The 20,255-nt window shown below is 38.2% G+C and overlaps 1 protein-coding gene across 1 annotated transcript; it reads left to right on the top strand.

Moving 5' to 3' along the window:
- Positions 1–1,710: 1,710 nt before the first annotated feature.
- On the top strand, positions 1,711–19,784 carry LOC311615486 (rab proteins geranylgeranyltransferase component A 1-like; the record flags this gene model as incomplete). Its single annotated transcript, XM_084870857.1, has 4 exons — positions 1,711–1,749; positions 4,776–4,947; positions 11,528–11,685; positions 19,644–19,784. Exons 2-4 carry the CDS (start codon positions 4,923–4,925, stop codon positions 19,782–19,784), a joined length of 324 nt encoding a protein of 107 aa, XP_084726983.1. The 5' UTR covers positions 1,711–1,749; positions 4,776–4,922.
- Between the last annotated feature and the right edge of the window lie 471 nt (positions 19,785–20,255).

Genomic DNA, 20,255 nt, shown 5'->3' with positions numbered 1-20,255 from the left:
TGCTAGATTATAAATTTCCTGAAATCCGGAGCCATGGCTTGCACAACTCTCTATTTTCCATGGAAACAGCTTAGTGCCTTGAATATGAGTACTCAGTGAAATTCATGGTAAGCAGGAACTAAAAATATTTCTTTTTAAACAGATTTGGTTCATCTGACTTGTACATCTTCAAAAACAGCAAGAGAAGATTTAGAACCAGTTGTGCATAAATTGTTTATTCCATATACTGAAATGGAGATGGGTAAGAGCAATAATCATCTATAATAATAAAAACATAGTATGTTAATTAGACTGGATGTCCAAAAGAAGCTGGGGCTGCAAGGGAAGCCTGGGTCTCAGGTGCCTGCCAGTGGCCAGAGGGAAACCCTGGTCCTGGGTGCCAGAAGGAAGCCAGTGCTGGCAGCCAGGGGAAGGAAGGGCTACTCTTGCATGAATTTCATGCTTTGGGCCTCAAGTATACAGTATTTATGATCAAAAGGTAATATAACCACTTTACTCCTCTTAAATTTCTCATGAAGTTTTCTGCAATCGGAACTGAAATGTGAAGTAATCAGCAACAATGCTTACATGTTTTATTAGGATGATTGAGCACATTCTTTTCCTAGAAATGGGAAAATATTCACTTCATAATGGAAAAGAAAAAATATATATCACTCACGTAATATACATATAATTAAGTGAAAAATGTACATTTATATGTATACATAATCACATGCATAGAAAAAAGACTGCCAGAAATCTCAATTTTAGTGGGGTTGGGGACAATTTTTTTCTTTTTTAATTTTCTTCATTTTACAAGTGTACAAAGAATTTATATTCCTTTATCAAAAAGAGGTGTCTTCATCTATGAAAAAAAATTGTTAAACTGAGAAATGAAAATATCGATTGACAAATGTAGTAATACTTCCTAATTATTGTCTTTCAAATGCATTGCATGTTAGTGATCTGATAAATATTTAGTTCTCAAAATAGATATGATACCATGCTACTAATTCATGGTGGAAAAAATACTTTTCAACCACGGATTTTAAAGTATTATTTAGATATGTCTCCTTTTCCCCCCATCGGCCCCTCCCCAGCCACTCCTGCCCCCCAGGACAAGCCCCCACTGCCCCAGTGCCTGTGCCCATTGGTTATGCTAATATGCATGCATTCAAGCCCTTTGGTTTATCTTTTACACACATACCGGCTCCACCAACTTCCCCTGGTTCCCTCTGAGGTTTGACCATCTGTTTAGTGTTTCTCTGTCTCTGGATCCAATTTTGTTCATCAGTTTATGTTGTTCATTATATTCCACAAATGAGTGAGAGCATATGATATCTTTTTCTGACTGGCTTATTTCGCTTAGCATAATGCTCTCTAGGTCCATCCATGCTGTTGCAAATGGTAAATGATCCGGTTTTTTTACAGCAGCGTAGTATTCCATTGTGATGTACCACAGTTTTTTAATCCACTCATCTGCTGATGGACACTTAGGCTGTTTACAAATCTTGGCTATTGTAAATTGTGCTGCTATGAACATATCCTTTCTGATTGGTGTTTCTGGTTTCTTGGGATATATTCCTAGAAGTGGGATTATTAGGTCAAATGGCAATTCCATTTTTAACTTTTTGAGGAAATTCCATACTGTCTTCCACAGTGGCTGCACCAGTCTGCATTCCCACCAGCAGTGAAGGAGAGTTCCTTTTTCTCTGCATCCTCACCAGCACTTGTCATTTATTGATTTGTTGATGATAGCCATTCTGACAGGTGTTAGATGGTACCTCATTGTTGTTTTGATTTGCATCTCTGGGATGATTAGTGATTCTGAGAAAGCCATTATGCTCAATTAATATTTGACAAAGGAGGCAAGAGCGTACAATTGAGTCAACACAGTCTTTTTAATAAATGGTACTGGGAAAATTGGTCAGATACATGCAAAAAAATAAAAATAGACCACCAACTTACACCATACACAAAAATAAATTCAAAATGGATAAAGGACTTAAACGTAAGACAGGAAACCATAAAAAATTTTGAATTATCCATAAGCAGCAAAATATCAGACATATGTTGTAGCAATATCTTTACAGGTACAGCTTCTAGGGCAATAGAAACTAAGGAGAAAATAACCAAATGGAACTAAATCAAAATAAAAAGATTCTGCACAACAAAAGAAACCAGCAATACAACTAGAAAGAGAATATATTTGCCAATGTTATCTCCAATAAGGGTTTAATGTCAAAAATTTACAGGGAACTCCTACAACTTAACAAAAGGAAGATAAACAAGCTAATCAAAAAATGGGCAAAGTACTTAAATAGGCACTTTTCAAAAAGGACATATAGAAGGCCAAGAGACATATCAACCACAGATTTTTAATCTTATCTTCTTATATCATTGGATAGCTCTTACAGTTGTGAATGGAGCAAATTAGAGTGTATTTTGTGTATAAGTGATTTTAAAAAGCCTGGTGTATCTTCATTTAGATGAAATAACAGTGATTTTTATTATAAGATTTGCATGTTCTTTTGAATCTTGGCCATTTTCCTCATAGACTCATATATCTCCATTTTCATTGGATGTTACATTTGTTCAGAAAACCATTTATTTACTCCTATATAGTATTTCCTTTTAGTTTATCTGTTGTGTATCTTACTTGTTTTCTTAATATGGATATAGTGTGTAATAGTGTGTAGATAGTCATTTATCCTATGTAATAAAAAGGGAATATGCTAATTGACCCTCACACCATAGCTAAGATGGTAGCGCCCACAGCCAATAAAGAAGGAATATGCTAATTGGTTGCCCCACCCTCAAAGATAGTGGCGCCCACAGCCAATAAGGAGGGAATATGCTAATTGGATACCCTCCCTCAAAGATGATCACGCACACACACACAAGATGGCGGTGCCCAGTCCCCTCAGCCCCGCTGGGGTGACAGGCATGTGGCAAGGCCAGGCCCTCCCCCAGGCATGCCCAGCCACTCTGCATGCCTGCCTCTGGAGTCCCCCAGACCTCTCAGCTCCCCAGCTCCCAAGGGCTTCCTGAGGCTCAGATAACCAGATCCAGCCAAGGCTTGTGCTGCTGGCAGTGGCAGCAGCAGTGGTATGATGGAGCATTGCCTTCCCCTTATTGCTGGGTTGCCTCCCGCCCCTGAGGGCTCCTGGACTATGAGAGGGTGCAGGCCAGTCTGAGGGAACTTCCCCCCCACTCCAGTGTATGAATTTTCATGCACCAGTGCTCTAGTATTTACATAAAAACACAAACTGCTCTGTTCTCTGGAGCTAATAACAATATAAATTAATTAACTTATTTTTGAGCTACCTGATTAAATCCCTACAATCTAAAAATTTATTTCACTTTAGTTTATAATTTAATTTTTTCATATTTGCATTTTTTTTCATTGGAAAACCTCATATAAATGTTTAGAATATTGTTAAACATTTTATTACAAAGTTATGGTACATGATAATATTCCTAAACCTGATTTGGAATCATAGTTTTATCTTTGGCTTTAATTTCTTCATTTATAAAAGCTCTGAACTCCTTCTTTATTTCTGAAAATTTTAAATAATTTTTGTTAATTTTATTGTGTGATAGTCTCAAATAATATACTAAATTTAAATCTTGTGTCATTGTTCTTCACTTTTTAAATGCATGTAATTGTTCTTTCTTAAAAAAATCAAGTGAGGGAAATTACATGTTCATTACTTAGCTTTCTCTAGCCATTTTAGATTTTTAAACATTAATCTTAATGTTGAAAGTGATCCCATTTTGAAATGATGTATTGTTTAGGACCTGAGTAAAATTCTTTAGTAAGAACTATGAGCTCTGAGGGGTTCTCAGGTGCACTGAGGCACTGAGAGGCCAGTTTTCACTAACATATAGGCCTTTTTATCATCAGGATGAGGTAGTGGTCATATTTTAATTAAAATGTCAGAACAAATACTGTTGGAGTTATTGAAAATGAATCACCAGATAAAGCGAGCACTGGGCCGTGGCAGGTCAAAGAGGCAAAGTCACCTGGAGAAGAGAACTCAATTCATTTTCCTGCCTAAATGAGGAAGAAGGAACTTTATGAGCAATATGAACTTTTAATACATTAAAGCACATTCCTCTTTGTAGCAAAAGCCACTGTTTTTACAGAAGGATGGCTTTTCTTATGTTTTGATCATTTGACAAGGATATGAAACCTTATTCTTTAGAGCATTGTAAATATTTTGTTTTAAAATGTGTTCCAAAGAGCCCTAGCCTGTTTGGTTCAGTAGATAGAGCATCGGCCTGTGGACCAAAGGGTCCTGGGTTCAGTTCTGGTCAAGGGCACGTAACTAGGTTGCAGGCTCCTCCTAGGCCAGGAGGCAACCAATTAATGTGTTTGTCTCACATCAATATTTCTCTCTGACTTTCCCTCTCTCTTCCACTCTCTCTAAAAAATATGTGGGAAAATATCCTCGGGTAAACATTTTTAAAATAACAAAGTAATAAAATAAAATAAAATAAAATAAAATAAAATAAAATAAAATAAAATAAAATAAAATAAAACATGTGCCAAAGGAATAACTTTTATTTGAGATTTTTTTTCTTTTTATTTGAATTCTATATTCTGTGTAATGCTTTACTTCATAAGCCTTTGTGAAAGTCAGCCTATTCACTGGACAAGGAACTTTATTTATTGCAAAAAATAATGTTCTCTTCTCAAATGCAGTCCTTCTTTGCCATTGTATCTGAGAAATTTAGTTAGGTTGTGAAGATTTCCATTTATTCGCTCTCTTTCTTACTTTTTCCCATTCTAGGTATTAGTCAGAGCTCTTGCTATAATGCTCTGTCTTAAGAAGCAGTTATACTAATACTTAAAAGAGCCCTACCTCCCAGGCTTCTTTAAGAACATCAAAGGTCTCCAAACCCATCCTTACACTAATCCAAAGAAATGTCAAATATTTATGCTTAAGAGACCTGATTCTGCAGGTGAGAAAATTAACTGATTGCTCACAATTAACATATGTATTTATTTTTCCTGACTTCAGAATATCCTTCAAAGCATGAAGTGAGCAGTCTCACTGGAAGAACTGTCCTAAGTGTTTTGTTTTGTTTTGTTTTTACCTAGGAAATTGAGATTTAAAAAAAAAATAAATTGAAGCTCAAATTTCATTAGTACAGTATCTTGAAATGTCTACAGTGTAGTATCATCACTGCATCATCCTTTCTTGTTTACCCTCCATTGTGCATGGCATGTGGGGTTACCTCATTTCATCTCATTCATTTCCTATCACAAAAAAATAGCATTTCCTAAAAACAGACATACCCTTATAAGTGTTACGTTTTTTATTAAATATATTGGGATGACATTTGTTAAAAGATTATGTAGGTTTCATGTGTACAGTGCTGTGATACATGGTCTTCCTTTTGCATTGTGTGTCCACCATCCAAAGTCAAATCATCTTTTGTCACCATATATTTGGCTTCCTTTACCCTTTCCTACCCTCACCCCCCATTCCCTCTGGTAACTACTATACTATTGTCTGTGTCTATGAGTTTTCAGTTTTATATCACACATATCAGTGAAATCATATGGTTCTTAGGTTTTTCTGATTAACTTATTTTGCTAACATACTATACTCAAGGTCAATTCATGCTGTTGCAAATGGCAGTATTTTATCTTCTTAATGGATGAGTAGCATTCCATTGTATATGTGTACCACATCTTTATCCAATAATCTATCGAAGGGATGTTATTTTGAAATTGGTGGCTGGTGAGGGTGTTAATCATTGGACTGAGAAGTCAAATGCCTTATCTTAATTCATTTTTGTATTCGTTGTGTCCAGACTAGATTGAGGCTGTGATAGTCTCCTACTCTTGGTCTCATGCCACTCTGATATGTTACTGAAATAGTTTGCTTTCCCTAAATACAGCATTCATCTTTAGACCATTTATTGCTTTTATTTGGTTTGCCATTGTTGATTTTCATCTGCCTACCTTGTTCTGTACTTACCCCAGTTAATTTGCCCAAGGACCTATTCTAAATTATCTATAACTATTTAGGCCTTCACACTACACTAATAAAAGAGAAAGATGCAAATTGACTGTACCTCCATGATGCCCACCAGCCAATCAGGAGTGGATATGCAAATTAACTCAACAAATATGGCAGGTTAATTTGCGTATACAGGTGCTAAGAACCCAGGGGCAGGGGCACACCAAGCAGCCTGGGTGCCAGACAGGCACCAAGCCCCAACCTCAGGGTCCCGAGACCATCAGCAGCCCAGGGTAGCAGTTAAGGCAGTGCCAGGCCCTGCATGCAGGGTGCCAGGACTATCACTGCAGGGAAAGAGCAGAGTAGGTGACTTGGGGAACTTTGTAGAGTGGGAGGCCACCAGAAGGAGAGCAGAGCAAAAGAGCTGGCAGCTTGCAATTAATTTACAGAAGAATAAAAAAGATCATGGAAAAGAAATAGGTGTGACCTGTTTAGATTCCAGTAATCAGGTACACTTTCTTAGTGATGGTGATGGTGATGATAACATGTGAGATAGAACAGAGTGTGAAACTGCCTGGGGTCAGAAGCAGCATGTGGCCTCCACGGGTGTGAGGAGTCCAGTGAGTGAGAACAGGCAGGGAGTGGGACATGGGTGGGATATTAGGTGAAAGAGGGAGCAGAGGACAGATGTCCACCATGGTTTATTCAGATAAATCTTAAAATAATTACCTCAGCATGCCCAGACTGCATGCCTCAGTGATTGAGCATGGACCTATATACAAGGAGATCGAGGTTCAATTCCCTGTCAGGGCACATGCATGGGTTGCAGGCTTGATCCCCAGTAGGAGGCATGTGCAGGAGGCAGCCGATCAATGATTCTCTCTCATCATTGATGTTTCCAGCATTTCCTCTCCCTTCCTCTCTGAAATAAATAAATAAATAAATATATATATATATATATATATATATATATATATATATATATATATATATTTTTTTTTTTTTTTAAATTACCTCACAGCCTGAGTTTTCCCTAAGCCATGTTTAGTTATATTAACCATTATCACTCCAGGATGAAGAGGTGTCTGTGAATGGGTTTAACCAGCATTCCACCCAGGTGAACACTGTAATTTGGTGATAAGAATGTCCTTACAATAGGTCATAGTAATCTACATGACCCTTGATGTTGGCTAAGGTATATTAGAACATTATACTAGGGCTAAACAGTGTACTTTGCACTTAAAAAGAAAGTATTTTCATAATATTTTTTTTCAGAAAAATAAAGTTTATTAATGTAAGTTGTGCATTTAATAACCCTATACTTTGTTGTCTATGTATACACACACATACATACATAAAATTGTTATGTGGGCATAAATGAGTTGATGGAAGATAAATTAAGATTACATACGTCATTATCTAGCCCAGTCCTGGCATTGGATTAGACACTTTATTTGTATCTAACAAAGACAGTAAATTTATTTTATTTTGCCTTCATCCACATAAGAATGGGGAATATAAAATTATTTTCAAGTCTCACAAGTAACATTATTTTATACTATAAAGGGAAGTGTCTAAAATACCCTGGAAGCCCTAGCCAGTTTGGCTCAGTGGATAGAGTGTTGGCCTGCAGACTGAAAGGCCCCAGATTTGATTCTGGTCAAGGGCATGTACCTTGGTTGTGGGCACAACCCCAGTAGGAGGTGTGCAAGAGGCAGATAATTGATGTTTCTCTCTCATCATTGTTTCTAACTCTCTATCCTTCTCCCTTCCTCTCTGTAAAAAATCAATAAAATATATTTAAAATACTCTGGAAATGTAAGCTAAAATGAGATAGATTGCAAGAAGATTTTATAACTTTCTATAGGAATGCTATGAACAAATGTATGCCAGTAATTTAGATGACTTCCACAATTGGTGTAAATTATTATACACAGTGGGGCAAAAGTAGGCTTACAGTGGTTCATATGGAAAAACACATGCAGGTTATGATTATTACAATAGCTTAATTAATTGATTTGCATATTCACAACTGTAAATCTACTTTTGCCCCACCCTATACATAGGAGGTTTTTACAACAGCCTGGTAACACAGCCAGTTTTACCCTACCTACAACCTCTTGCCTATCACCTGAGGCAAGGGCACTCAACTTTGGCTGCTTATGAGAATCAGCTGGAGAGCTCTTAAAGTCTCCATGACCAGGCCTCTTCTGAGATAAAACAAACTCTATCTCAGGGGCAGGGGTCTGGCATGTCTGCCTTGAAAGTTCCCTGGGTGGTTTCAGTTGGGCGGGCAAAGTTGAGAATCACTGTGCCAGGATCCTCTGTGTAGTAATGGCGGGCTATCTTCAAAAATGCATGCACTTGGCTTTTCAAAAAATGTAGGTCCCTTTTTAAATCCTACTCTGTTTTCAAGTCTTCAAAGAATTGACAGCTGCATTGTGAAGCCTTTTGACACATTCTTTGATATTCAATCTGCTCTGTGCATAGCTTTATTATAGCTCCCACAGAAATAGTCATTCCTAATAGGAGGAAAAATGAAATATTAAACTGAAGGCAAGTTCCTTGAGGGCAGGGAAACAGATAGATAGATGATAGGTAGATAGAGAGATAGAGGTATCCTATATAATAAAATCCTAATATGCAAATCAACCAAATTAATGGAGCCTAAGCTGGAAGGCGGACTTCTCCTGAGGGGTCTTGGGCTGAGAGAAGGTGCAGACCAGACTGAGGAACCTCCCCCACCCCCCAGTGCACAAATGTTGTGCACTGAGCATCTAGTCCTATATAATAAAGAGGTAATATGCAAATTGATCATCACTTTAACACACAAGATGGCTGCCCCCATGTGGACACAACAGGGCTGCCACAAGATGGCCAAAGGGGAGGGCAATTGAGTGGGACCAGGCCTTCAAGGGGGGATAATTGGGTATATGGGGGATCAGGCCTGCATGGAAGTGCAGTTGGGGTCAATCAGGTCAGCAGGGGAGCAGTTAGGTGTCAATCAGGCTGGCAGGGGAGTGGTTAGGGGGTGATCAGGCTAGCAGGCAGAAGCAGGTAGGGACAATTAGGCAGGCGGGCGAGTGGTTTGGAGCCAACAGTCCTGGATTGTAAGAGGAATCCCAGATTGGAGAGGGTGCAGGCTGGGCTGAGGGACACCCCTCCCCCCACCCCACATGAATTTTGTGCACCGGACCTCTAGTCTAATTGAATTAAATGAGCTATTACAGATAACTAGTTTTACTTTTGGCCAATTAATATATTCCTAGCCAAACCTCTGCAACTTTAATATTTTTTGAGAATTGTGTACTTCACAACTACATGTTTTTTCCAGCTATCTTGCTGCCTTCCAGCTGACCTCAAAGAAAGATAAAGCAATTATATGTCTCTTTGAGAGTTTTAAGGGCCAAGCCTGATAACTCCATTGTATCAGGAGCATTTATCTTCATCCTATGTCAACTTCTCATCTTCCTCATGGTATCTTTTTCAAAGCTTTGGCCTCTATAAAATTTCTTTCTTATAACTTATTAGATTATTAATTTCCCCCAACTTTTATTTAGAGAAAGTCCTCCTCTGACCTAGACCTTTCATGAAATACAAGTTCTTTGTATATGCTCAGAAACAGATTGGGCAATATTAAAGGACTTCTAGACCTTAGCCTACTATTCTGCAGTGGTCCTGGAATCTGGTGTTAGAACTCAAAGGCGGTATATTTAATTATCTTCCTATAAGATGTAATGAAACTAAACTCACCAATAACTATACTAACAGCCATATGGTTTTATTGTAAAATGAGTTCATTTTGTCTCTCTCTTTTTTTTGTTGTTGTCAATAAATAGGTTTTGCCATCTGTCGTGTGATTACCTTAAGTTAGTGATATCTTAGACTCGTAGGTCTTAGTATTAGAAAGGAGTATCTCAAAGGGTTACATTTTACATTCAGAGTTTCTTCATCCTATCATAGTGGTAATTTTGGATTTTTCAGGATGAATTATAAAAAAATAACATAGTTGATATTCTTATAATAGAGATATTTTATATTAAATACTATAAGATCCTATTCATTCTGAATTGGGAAATGGGGCATTCTTGTTAATTGAATACTGCAGTTAGCTTAAAATTTCCAATTGATTACTAATTTAACAAAAGTTAACCAAGTAGATAATTATACCTTTAGCATTTTCTTTATGATTCATGACTTTGGGTAGTCTTCATACATATCCATTATCATTATATAGAATTTGAATTTTTGTTCAGATTCAGACTAAAGAAAATGATGTTGTAAGTAAATATTTCAACAGCAATATTTTTGTTTTCAACCAAAGACAATTTAATCATAGCATTTCTAAGGAACAGAGATAGAAAAATAATTATTAAGATAGCAAGGAATAGGCTTCAGGTATTGAGGCAAATAAAATTGGGCCTTTTAATAAGCACATCATACTTTCATTATACCTGAAAACAGGATTAAAGTCAATTCAGAAATTATTCATTGAGATGTGTTGTGTACTAGGCCCTGTGTGAAGGAACATTAAAAAAAGCAAAAGATTAAGGACTAAGTCTTCTGTGTATCCCCTGCTACCCTGTTTCCCCGAAAATAAGACAGTGTCTTATATTAATTTTTGCTCCCAAAGATGCGCTAGATCTTATTTTCAGGGGATGTCTTATTGTTCCATGCACTAGGTCTTATTTTCAGAGGATGTCTTATTTTCAGGGAAACATGGTAGTAGCCCAATCTCTAGCACATAATATAGATGCTTGCTGTTAAATGAGAATATGTGTACAGCTTGCAGTATCTAACCTTATTTCTGTTTGTTTGTTGGTCCCCATTAATTTTGTCACCCAGCAGGACAAAGTGTTAGTAAGCTAAAATATCAAAGTTGTAATCCTGTATATCCTATTTTTAAAAACAGCTTCATTGAAATATAATTCACATACCATGTAATTCGCTCATTTAAAGTGTAAAATTTAGTGTCTTTTAATATTTGTTCATACATCACCACAGTCAATTTTACTATATTTTCATCACTTCACCAAGAAACCCAGACCCATTAGCAGTCATCCTCCACTTACCTCCATTTCCCCACAGCCCTAAGTAACCATTAATCTATTTTTTGTCTCTGTACATTTGTCTATCCTGGGCATCTCAAAATGCCATTATACTATCAAATTATTATATAATTTTTAAGTAGGTTTGTCTATGTGCTATGTAAGAAACCAATGTGTGCTATTGTCTTTAGAGGCATAATTTAAGGATGAATGTAATCATAAGATCTTTGATACTGGTGAGGAGAAATAATACAAATCAGAGAGAACACAATTGGAGTTAAATCGCAGTAACTTACTAATAATCAAATTAATTTTAAAAATCTAACTTGCCTTAGGTTGAAAAATCATTGGTTGAAATATGCGTATGGAGTAGAAATATGAATGCATATTTAGTATTGTATATATACAAAGCTCTAATTTATTAAAATACATACTTATGACTTTGTTAGTAATTGACTATATATTATAGTTATATACAAGGCAAATTGTGGTTTACATGTAAGTAAAATTTATGTCTTCATTTAGAAAATGAAGTTGAAAAGCCAAGAATTCTATGGGCTCTTTACTTCAGTATGAGAGATTCTTCAGACATCAGCAGGAACTCTTACAATGATTTACCATCCAACGTTTATGTCTGCTCTGGCCCAGACTGTGGTTTAGGAAATGATAATGCAGTCAAACAGGTAAGGCAGTTGGTGTTTTTCAGTCTTGTGTTAAGAAGTTGGTGTGATAGGGAAAGTGAAATGTTTTGTCCTCTGCGGGTTGGGAAAATATACTAGAAAAGTATCTCTCTCATTAATATCTCTACAATTTGCCCTTAAAGTTTTTTCTATCTAACAACAAAGCAACTTTAAATCAAGTATCAGATACTTTCACATTATTGAATATAATGATGACCTACAAGAGATCATTTATGAGTTCCACTGTTGGAATAAGAATATAAAATGCTACAAATACACATTCAGAAAAAATGAATTTATAATGCCAGTATTCTAAAGAAACATTGATTCTAATTTAAACAGTTGGCCTATTATTGTATTATTCTGAAATTCACAGACTTTCTTTGTGTCAACCTGAGTCATTTATAAAGGACTAGTAAGACAAACAAAATGTCATTTTAAAATGGTCTTAAGGTGTTTCTCATCTAGGAAAACAACACGTAACATGGTTTTTCACAATTAATATGATTCCTTTAATGTTTTCACACAAGCCAGTGTCCCAAAGGCTGCTATTATAGTTGCTGAGAAGTGTGTTAAAGTGGAATTTTGTGACAGTAATCCTGGGCAGGGCTATGAAGAGGTGTGGGGCAGGCTGACACAAACTGCTTAAAGTGAACTATGATTCCATTAAGCTGAAGGTTCATATGCATATATAAATATACCTTTCTACACTTGACAGAAAATGAAGAATAGAAAATATCATTTTTGAAACACAAGTCCAAACTTTTGAAAGAAATAGTTGTCATAATGTGTCAATTGAATCAATAAGTGGGTAATTTGACATTGTTCTAAGACCACAGAAGGAAATTTCAGTCCAACTAGAGACAAGGATCTTACAGGAGCAAATGGCCTCATTGAACCTTTAATTTTTAGTAATAGCGGCAAGGCCATGACCCATACATTTACAGTTTTCCACCAGAGTCTTTGTTTCTCATCTTCAGGGTCTAATGGTGATCCAAGATAATCATATTCAGCCAGTGATTACAAAAGCAGGAAGTCACAACTCTCATCCATCATTCTTTCTATTAGTTTAATAGGAATCCAAGATGGTTCAAAATATACATTTATGGCTTAAAATTACCAAGTCATTTTTGCTTTGATGTTCCATTTTTTTCCAAGCAGAAATTGCCAACAAGTTTTCAGCCAGGTAGTATAGGTCATTTTTATTCATGAGTGAATTTTAATGTTGATTTTTTTTTAACCGAAATGGAAGGCCTTTTTAATAACAGCTTATTATATAAGTGCTAATGTGATTTAAACTGCAAGATACAAAGTTGTAATTGAATTATAATTTTATTATGAAGTAATGTGCTTCCCAAGAACATAGTTTTCAGGAGTGTAATATTGTCACAGTAGATTATAATAATAATGCTGGTTTGGGTACTAATTATTAATACTATTAAATATAAGTAGTCTTTAAGTTTGTTATATAGCTTTTAACTTCACATTAGGAAGAAAATATTATAATACCTACTTTAAAGGACATCATTAATAATGTACAAATAGCCAGTTTATTCAGATAAACTGTGTTTTAATTTCAGTATATCATCCTGTGTTCATCCCATTCAGTAACTGATGACTTTTCTTTGCTAGGTTGTCTATAAAAGCTCTCAGATTATCACCTAGGCTTTTCCTATGTAGAAAACATAGGCACCATCTTTTCTTTTTTATAAATAAAACTAGAGGTCCAGTGCATGAAATTCGTGCACTCAGCGGGTCCCTCAGCCCAGCCTGTACCCTCGCAGTCCCTGAGCCCTCAGGGGATGTCTGACTGCTACGGAGGAGGAGATGCTTCTGCCAGTTATGCTGTGCTGGCCAGCTGTGAGCCTGGCTTCTGGATGAGTGGATCTCCCCCTATAGGAGCACACTGACTACCAGGGGCAGCTCCTGCATTGAGCATCTGCCCCCAGCTGGTCAGTGTGCATCATAGTGACTGGTTGTTCCTCCACTCAGTCAATTTGCATATTAGCCTTTTGTTACATAGGATGCTTCATTTTACCATTTAGCAAGTTTGTGTCTGCTTTATTTTTATTTTATTTTTTTTCAGAGAGGGGGAGAGAGAGAGAAAAAATCAATGATGAGTGAGAATCATTGCATTGATTGGCTGCCTCCTGCACACCCCACCCTGGGGATTGAGCCCACACCCAGGCATATGCCCTTACCTGGAATTAAGCCATTACCTCTTGCTTCATAGGTTGACAGGCTGCATCTGCTTTTCTTATTTGCAAATGTATAGATGTTGAAAAACATAGACCTATCTTCCTTGGGTTCATAAGGAACTATTTATGATTTGAAGACATGCTAAAAATATCAAATGATCTCTTTTTAATACTCACAAATTAAAGTTGTGTGCTAGAGTACACTAAGACATTCCCTATTATCACCACAATGATTCCAGCCTAGGTTATAGTTGTGATTCTTTCTGTGACTTGCTAGTTTTTATAATTTATATTAAGTTTTTTCTGAACTTGATATATGATCTTTCTTAATACAACTATTATGTCATTTACCCACACACACTGATGAACAGACTTGTCTATGGGCCCCTACTTCCAAGGCAATGATAGCTCACTCCTCCTCGTGGGCCCCCATCCCCTAGTACTTGTCAGTACCATGGGAACAATAATAGTTAAATAGTACTATACTCTTTGTATTATACTTCAGGTATAAAATGAGTTAAAATGGCTAGTTTGGGCTGGATTGGCAACCTAATCACCATTTAAAACATTGTTTTTATGGATAGATTAGCAACTCACTTGGGACTTTTGGCACATTTTTAAGTTAAAGATCAACTTTATAGGTCCTATAAACTATCAGTATCATTAACTTCTGCCATTGTGGGAGAGGGCAATTTTAGGTATCATATTTTCTGAAGTTGCCATTCATTGAGCATTTTCTGTGTGCTATTCACTATCTTAAGCATCTCATATATAGTATCTTATTTGGTCCGCATAACAACCCTTTGAGGTAAATATCCATGGTTCCCATTTTGCAAATGAGGAAGCTAAGGCCCAAAGATCACATAGCTGATAAATTTTTGAGCCAAAATTTAACCTCAAATCTGTTGGACCCTACTGCTTGTGCATTCATCTAGTGTGCTATGCTACCTTTGTCTTATTAATGTCGATATATCCTAAATGCATTTAGCTGCTGAATTGCCAAAATATTTTATTTTGTGTGAATGTATGTTAAATAAACATAGGCATATCTTAACTCAAATTGTCCTCTTTGTACTTTCCAATGTAAGGAAACCGAATCACAAGATAATTAGCCAATTTTTTTTAACCACATGAAACTCTTTATCCTTTAGACTAACTTTGACTTATAAGGGGCATGGAGAATTAAAAGTTGACAAATAACTACTCTGAATTGCCCCCTTTATGAGAACTCTCAGAACTGGGGCTTAATTGGCAAATGCAACACAGCCAATAACGTAACAATAGACTTTCCAGAACATGATAATTGACCAAAAAAGATTCCAGCAGTTAGAAAGATACTACAGAAATGCTTAAATACATTAGAAAGATACTTCAGAGTCTGACTGTAGAAAATTGGCATCAGTAAAGGCCAGTGGCAAATGGACTAATGGTGGGAGTTCCATAGGCTGGTAGAGCACAAATCAGGGTAGTGCAATTGCTTGGCAGTCTTAGGGAAGAGATTGTTTATGACAGCGGTATATGAAAACAGATCTAGTGGGATTCAGCCACAAGGATCGGGGTTCAGGAGAGTCTATCTTATAGGGATGTGGTGAAAGGGAGACAAAGATATGATACACAGAACTGGAATAAAAGTAAAATTATTATATTTATACTAGAGGCCCGGTGCACAAAATTCATGCATGGGAGGTGGGATGTTCCTCACCCCAGCTTGCACCCTCTCCAATCTGGGACCCATGTCACAATCCAGGACTGCTGGCTCCCAATCGCTCACCTGCCTGCCTGCCTAATTGACCTCAATTGCTTCTGCCTGCCAACCTGATCACCCCCTAACCACTCCCCTGATCGATGCCTAACTGCTCCCTTGCTGGCCTGATTTCCCCCAACTGCCCTCCCCTGCCAGCCTGATCATCCCTAACTGCCCTCCCTTGCAGGCCTGGTCTCCCCCATCTGCCCTCTGCTGCTGGCCTGGTCACCTCTAGCTTCCCTGCCTTGCCAGCTTGGTTGTTCCTAACTGACCTCCCTGGCTGGCCTGATTCCCCTCCTCCCCAATTGCCTTCCCCTGCAGGCCTGGTTGCTCCCAACTGTCCTCCCCTGCAGGCCTCAGGCCTGGTCACCCCCAGCTGTCCTCCCCTGCAGGCCTTGTCTCCCACAACTGCCCTCCCCTGCTAGCCATCTTGTGGTGGTCGTCTTGTGTCCACATGGGGGTGGCCATCTTGTGTGTTGGAGTGGAGGTCAATTTGCATATTACCTCCTTATTATATAGGACTAGTGACCTGGTGCACAAAATTCATGCACATTAAAAGCGAGTTAATTTGAGGAAATATTTTAATATTGTTATTTACCCTTTCTCTATAATAAAAGTGTCAGAGGTGAAAGAAAATTAGTAAAATGTACATGAAAATCTTCCTCCTGTCAGAGTCTGGGGCATGCCACAGGAAGCAGAGTCAAGCCCATGCCCACCCACATGCATCTCAAAATCTTGAGAGACCCAGACCTGGCTGGCCTCATCCCCATTGGGCTAGATCCAGGCCCTGCCAGCCCTACCCCCATCAAGCCCCACCAGGTGGGCGGTGTAGCCTCAGGTCACCTGGCCCAGGGAGGGGGATGTGGCCTGAAGTTCCCTGTCAAGCCCCACCAGGAGGGGGTGCAGCTTCAGATCCCCTGGTCTAGTGCCAAGGCAGGGTGCACAGCCTGAGGTCCTCTGGCCCAGGCCGGGGCAGGGGGCACACCTTGAGGTCCCTGTTAAGCCCATCCAGGCAGGGAGCATGGCCTCAGGTCCTCCAGCCTGGCACTGGGGCAGGGGCCACGGCCTGAGGTCCCCCATTCTGGCACCAGGTTGTGGGGCTCGGCCTGAGGTCCCACAGCCTGGCACCAGATCATGGGGTGTGGCCTCAGGTCTCCAGGGCATAGCTTGAAGTTCCCCAGCTTAGTGCTGGGGCAGGAAGTGCGGCCTGAGGTCCCCCGTCAAGCCCTGCTGTGCAGGGGGCACAGCCTGAGGTTCCCCATCAAGCTCTGCCAGGTGAGGAATGTGGCCTGAGGTCCCTGTCAAGCCCTGCTGTGCAGGGGCTGCAGCCTGAGGTCCCCCAGTCTGGATCCAGGGTGGGGCACATGGCCTGAGGTCCCCCATCAAGCTCTGCCAGCGGGGGGGGGGGGGGGGGGAAACAGCCTGAGGTTCCCAGCCTGGTACTGGGGCAGGGGCCACAGCCTGAGGTCGCCTGTCAAGCCCCATCAGGTGGGGGGGTGCAGCCTTAGGTCCCTGCTGATTGCTCATTAATTCTCATTACAGGAACTCAGCCTCCACTATGGGTGCAGCTATCTTGTGTTTTGGAATCCCTGCCTCCTCCTCCATTGTGGGCGCAGCCATCTTGTTATAGCGTGATGGTTAATTTGCATATTCCCTCTTTATTAGGATTCAACATTTGCACAACATAGTTTATAAAGGTCTGCCAGTCATTAAAATATATATTGAGCTTCTCCTCCATGCCTTGAACTAAGGATTCAGATTTGACTAAAACCTAATCCTTGTCATCCCTGAATAAATCACTGTTTAGTAAAGGAGAAAAATGTGTCAACAAATGGCAGTGTAGTGTAGCATATGTAATTATAGATAATATCCAAAGTACAGATGTAATACAGAGCGGCCATGAAATATATCTAGGAGTTAGAGAAAGTTACAGAGAGGGATATAAAAGATAAATAGCAATTCCCCATCTAATTGGAAGATAATCAGATTTCAACATTTCAAATGTTATAACCCCTACACCAGCCCAGGCTAACATAATGGTCTGCTTAAGAAAGTATAAATAAACTAGTGTTAGTGAAGCAAAATGTCTGAGAGGTAGAAATGGATTGAAGTAGATGATGATAAGGCTAGAGAATATAGGCCTAAAGGATTTTTGTGTACCATAGTAGGGATCTTGGGTTTTTATCCTATTTGAAATGTGGAGTCAGTGAAGAATTTTAAGCCCCAAAGTGGCATACATAGAATTTCATTTTCCATATATCCCTCCAAGAGCAGCATGGAGATGGATTGCATGGGAGAATCTGAGAGGCCAGGTTATGAAATATTGCTATTATCAAGGGGAAAGGTGGTGCATGCCTGGGCTATGTCTGTAAGAAAGGAACAGGTAGAGTCAAGAACTTGAAGATAAAATCAACAGTATTTGATGATTGATTGCAGATGGTGCAGGGGAGGGGGAACTTTTATAGACAAAGTAGAGATAAAAGACAAAGTCTATTAGAGAAACTCAAGTGTTAGCTGGAGGTTCTGTCTGACCTCAGGAGGTTCTGTCCTGCTTCCAAGGACTAAGTGTCCCCAGCGATGAAGTATGGTGAGTTCCTGGAGTGGGTAACAAAGCAGATGTCTCAAATATTCTATTTTAAAATATCCATAGTAAAATGACATATACTAAAAATATGGTCTTAAACTGTACTCAAGAAAGAGAGAAGCTGTTTTTCTCTCCCTGTTCAATCTTTCAACTGCACATCAAAGCTCAAAAGTTTCTGTTTACTATCCTTCCATCCATTCCCAAAGAATTCCAGTTTTAATAACCTGGTGTAGGAATCTAACTGTACATAGCAGCATGGGAAATAGATTAAATTTTGCAGCTGTGGTACTCTCTATTGCAACTACTAAACTCTGCCATTGTAATGCAAAAGCAGCCATAGACAATAGGTAAAGGAATGAGAATGGATGTGTTCTAATAAAGCTTTATTTGAAAACTCAGTCAACAGGCTGGATTTGCCCTGGAGGCTATGGCTGTCAACTCATGACCTAATCGATGGTCTTTTGTGTACCTTGGGAAGGAGGGTTGAAGTGGTACAGAAAGACATATAGCCTTTAAAACAAGCATATATCTTAAAACTCTGAGTGGCTTTCCTTTACCTATAGGATATAGTACAAGCTCCCTAGATTGGCACGGACTCTTACCTAACAATTAGCTTTATTCATTTAAATAAATGTTGGGATAAGTTTAGAATAGAGTAGCAATACTACTTGCCACATAATTTCTTGTGTGAATTTATTGTTAATTATGATCACATTTAATTTCTTCTTCTCCTATCCTACCAGACTAAACTCTGCTTAAATGTTAACATTTTAAATTGTATTATGATGAATAACAATGATAATAGCTACCATATACAGAGGCTTAGTCTCTTCTATTTTATAGACAAGGAAAGCAAGGCTCAGAAGGTGTGCAAACATTCCCAAATCACATTTCTACTAAGTGACAGAGCCAATATTCATCTACAGATATCTACTAACACTCCATGATCTTAAACACTGTGCTATACTCCTTAAAGCCCAGGGGAATAAAAATTATACCAGAAAATGAAATAATTTAGCAAACAGTGAAACATTTTCTTGATTTGAACTATGACTTGTTAAAATTATTATATGCTCAATTAGACTATATGGATATCATAAATAGGTTCTATTCAGAAATTACGTAAAGGATATTAAGGGAAAATGTATTTGACTGACATGTAGAATGAATGTCCTTAAATTCTCATCTATCTGAACACTTTATAAAGAACCTGATCAGGCACTTATATACTTGAAGGATGGATCTGAATGCATGCATAGAATTAGAGAGAGAGAGAGAAATCAGGGAATTCTGAAAGCAAATTTTAAAAGGTCATGTATACTGGGTAAAGTTCTATAACTTAGAGATTGTGTAATATTTTTTAAATAATGCCAGAAAGGCATATACATTTTAAACTGATGTCCAAAAAGTATTGTGTCCTTTCTTCCCTGGCCAGGCTGAGACCCTCTTCCAGCAAATCTGCCCCAATGAAGACTTCTGTCCACCCCCTCCAAATCCTGAAGACATTGTTCCGGATGGAGACAATTTACAACCAGATACTTCAGAATCCAGTGTCACATTGATTCACCTGCTTTAAGACACTAAACCTGTAGAGTTAGCAGATTAAAATTATAAATGGATTGATTCCCAGGAAATATTTGGAGATGAAAGTGATCATATGCATTGTTAACAGTTCTTTACTTTTGGTACAGTTTTTGCTTTGCCACTTAGATCTTTGTTTGAAAGCCACATCTTCAGAATCAGCTCACTTATTTCCTTTGATTATTTTAATTATATTGTCTTTAAGGATGTGAGCATCATGACACATATGATAAAAGTGTTTATAAATGTAATTGAGTAAAACTAAAGTATGAACTAGGAGGAATCTGTGTTTGTAACAGAGGTTTTTTGTTTTTGTTTTTTCTTGAGAAGTATTAAAGTGCTACTATTAAAGTAGATCTTTTTTAGAGTTTTTTAAATCCTCATGTAAGGATATGTTTTTATTGACTTCAGAGAGAGAGAGAGAGAGAGAGAGAGAGAGAGAGAGAGAGAGAGAGAGAGAAACATT

Source organism: Pipistrellus hanaki (assembly GCF_964339955.1).
Source record: "Pipistrellus hanaki genome assembly, chromosome: X".
NCBI classification, from domain to species: Eukaryota; Metazoa; Chordata; class Mammalia; order Chiroptera; family Vespertilionidae; genus Pipistrellus; species Pipistrellus hanaki.
Note: the sequence above shows the minus strand (reverse complement) of the source record. Positions and strands in the feature narration are given on the sequence as shown.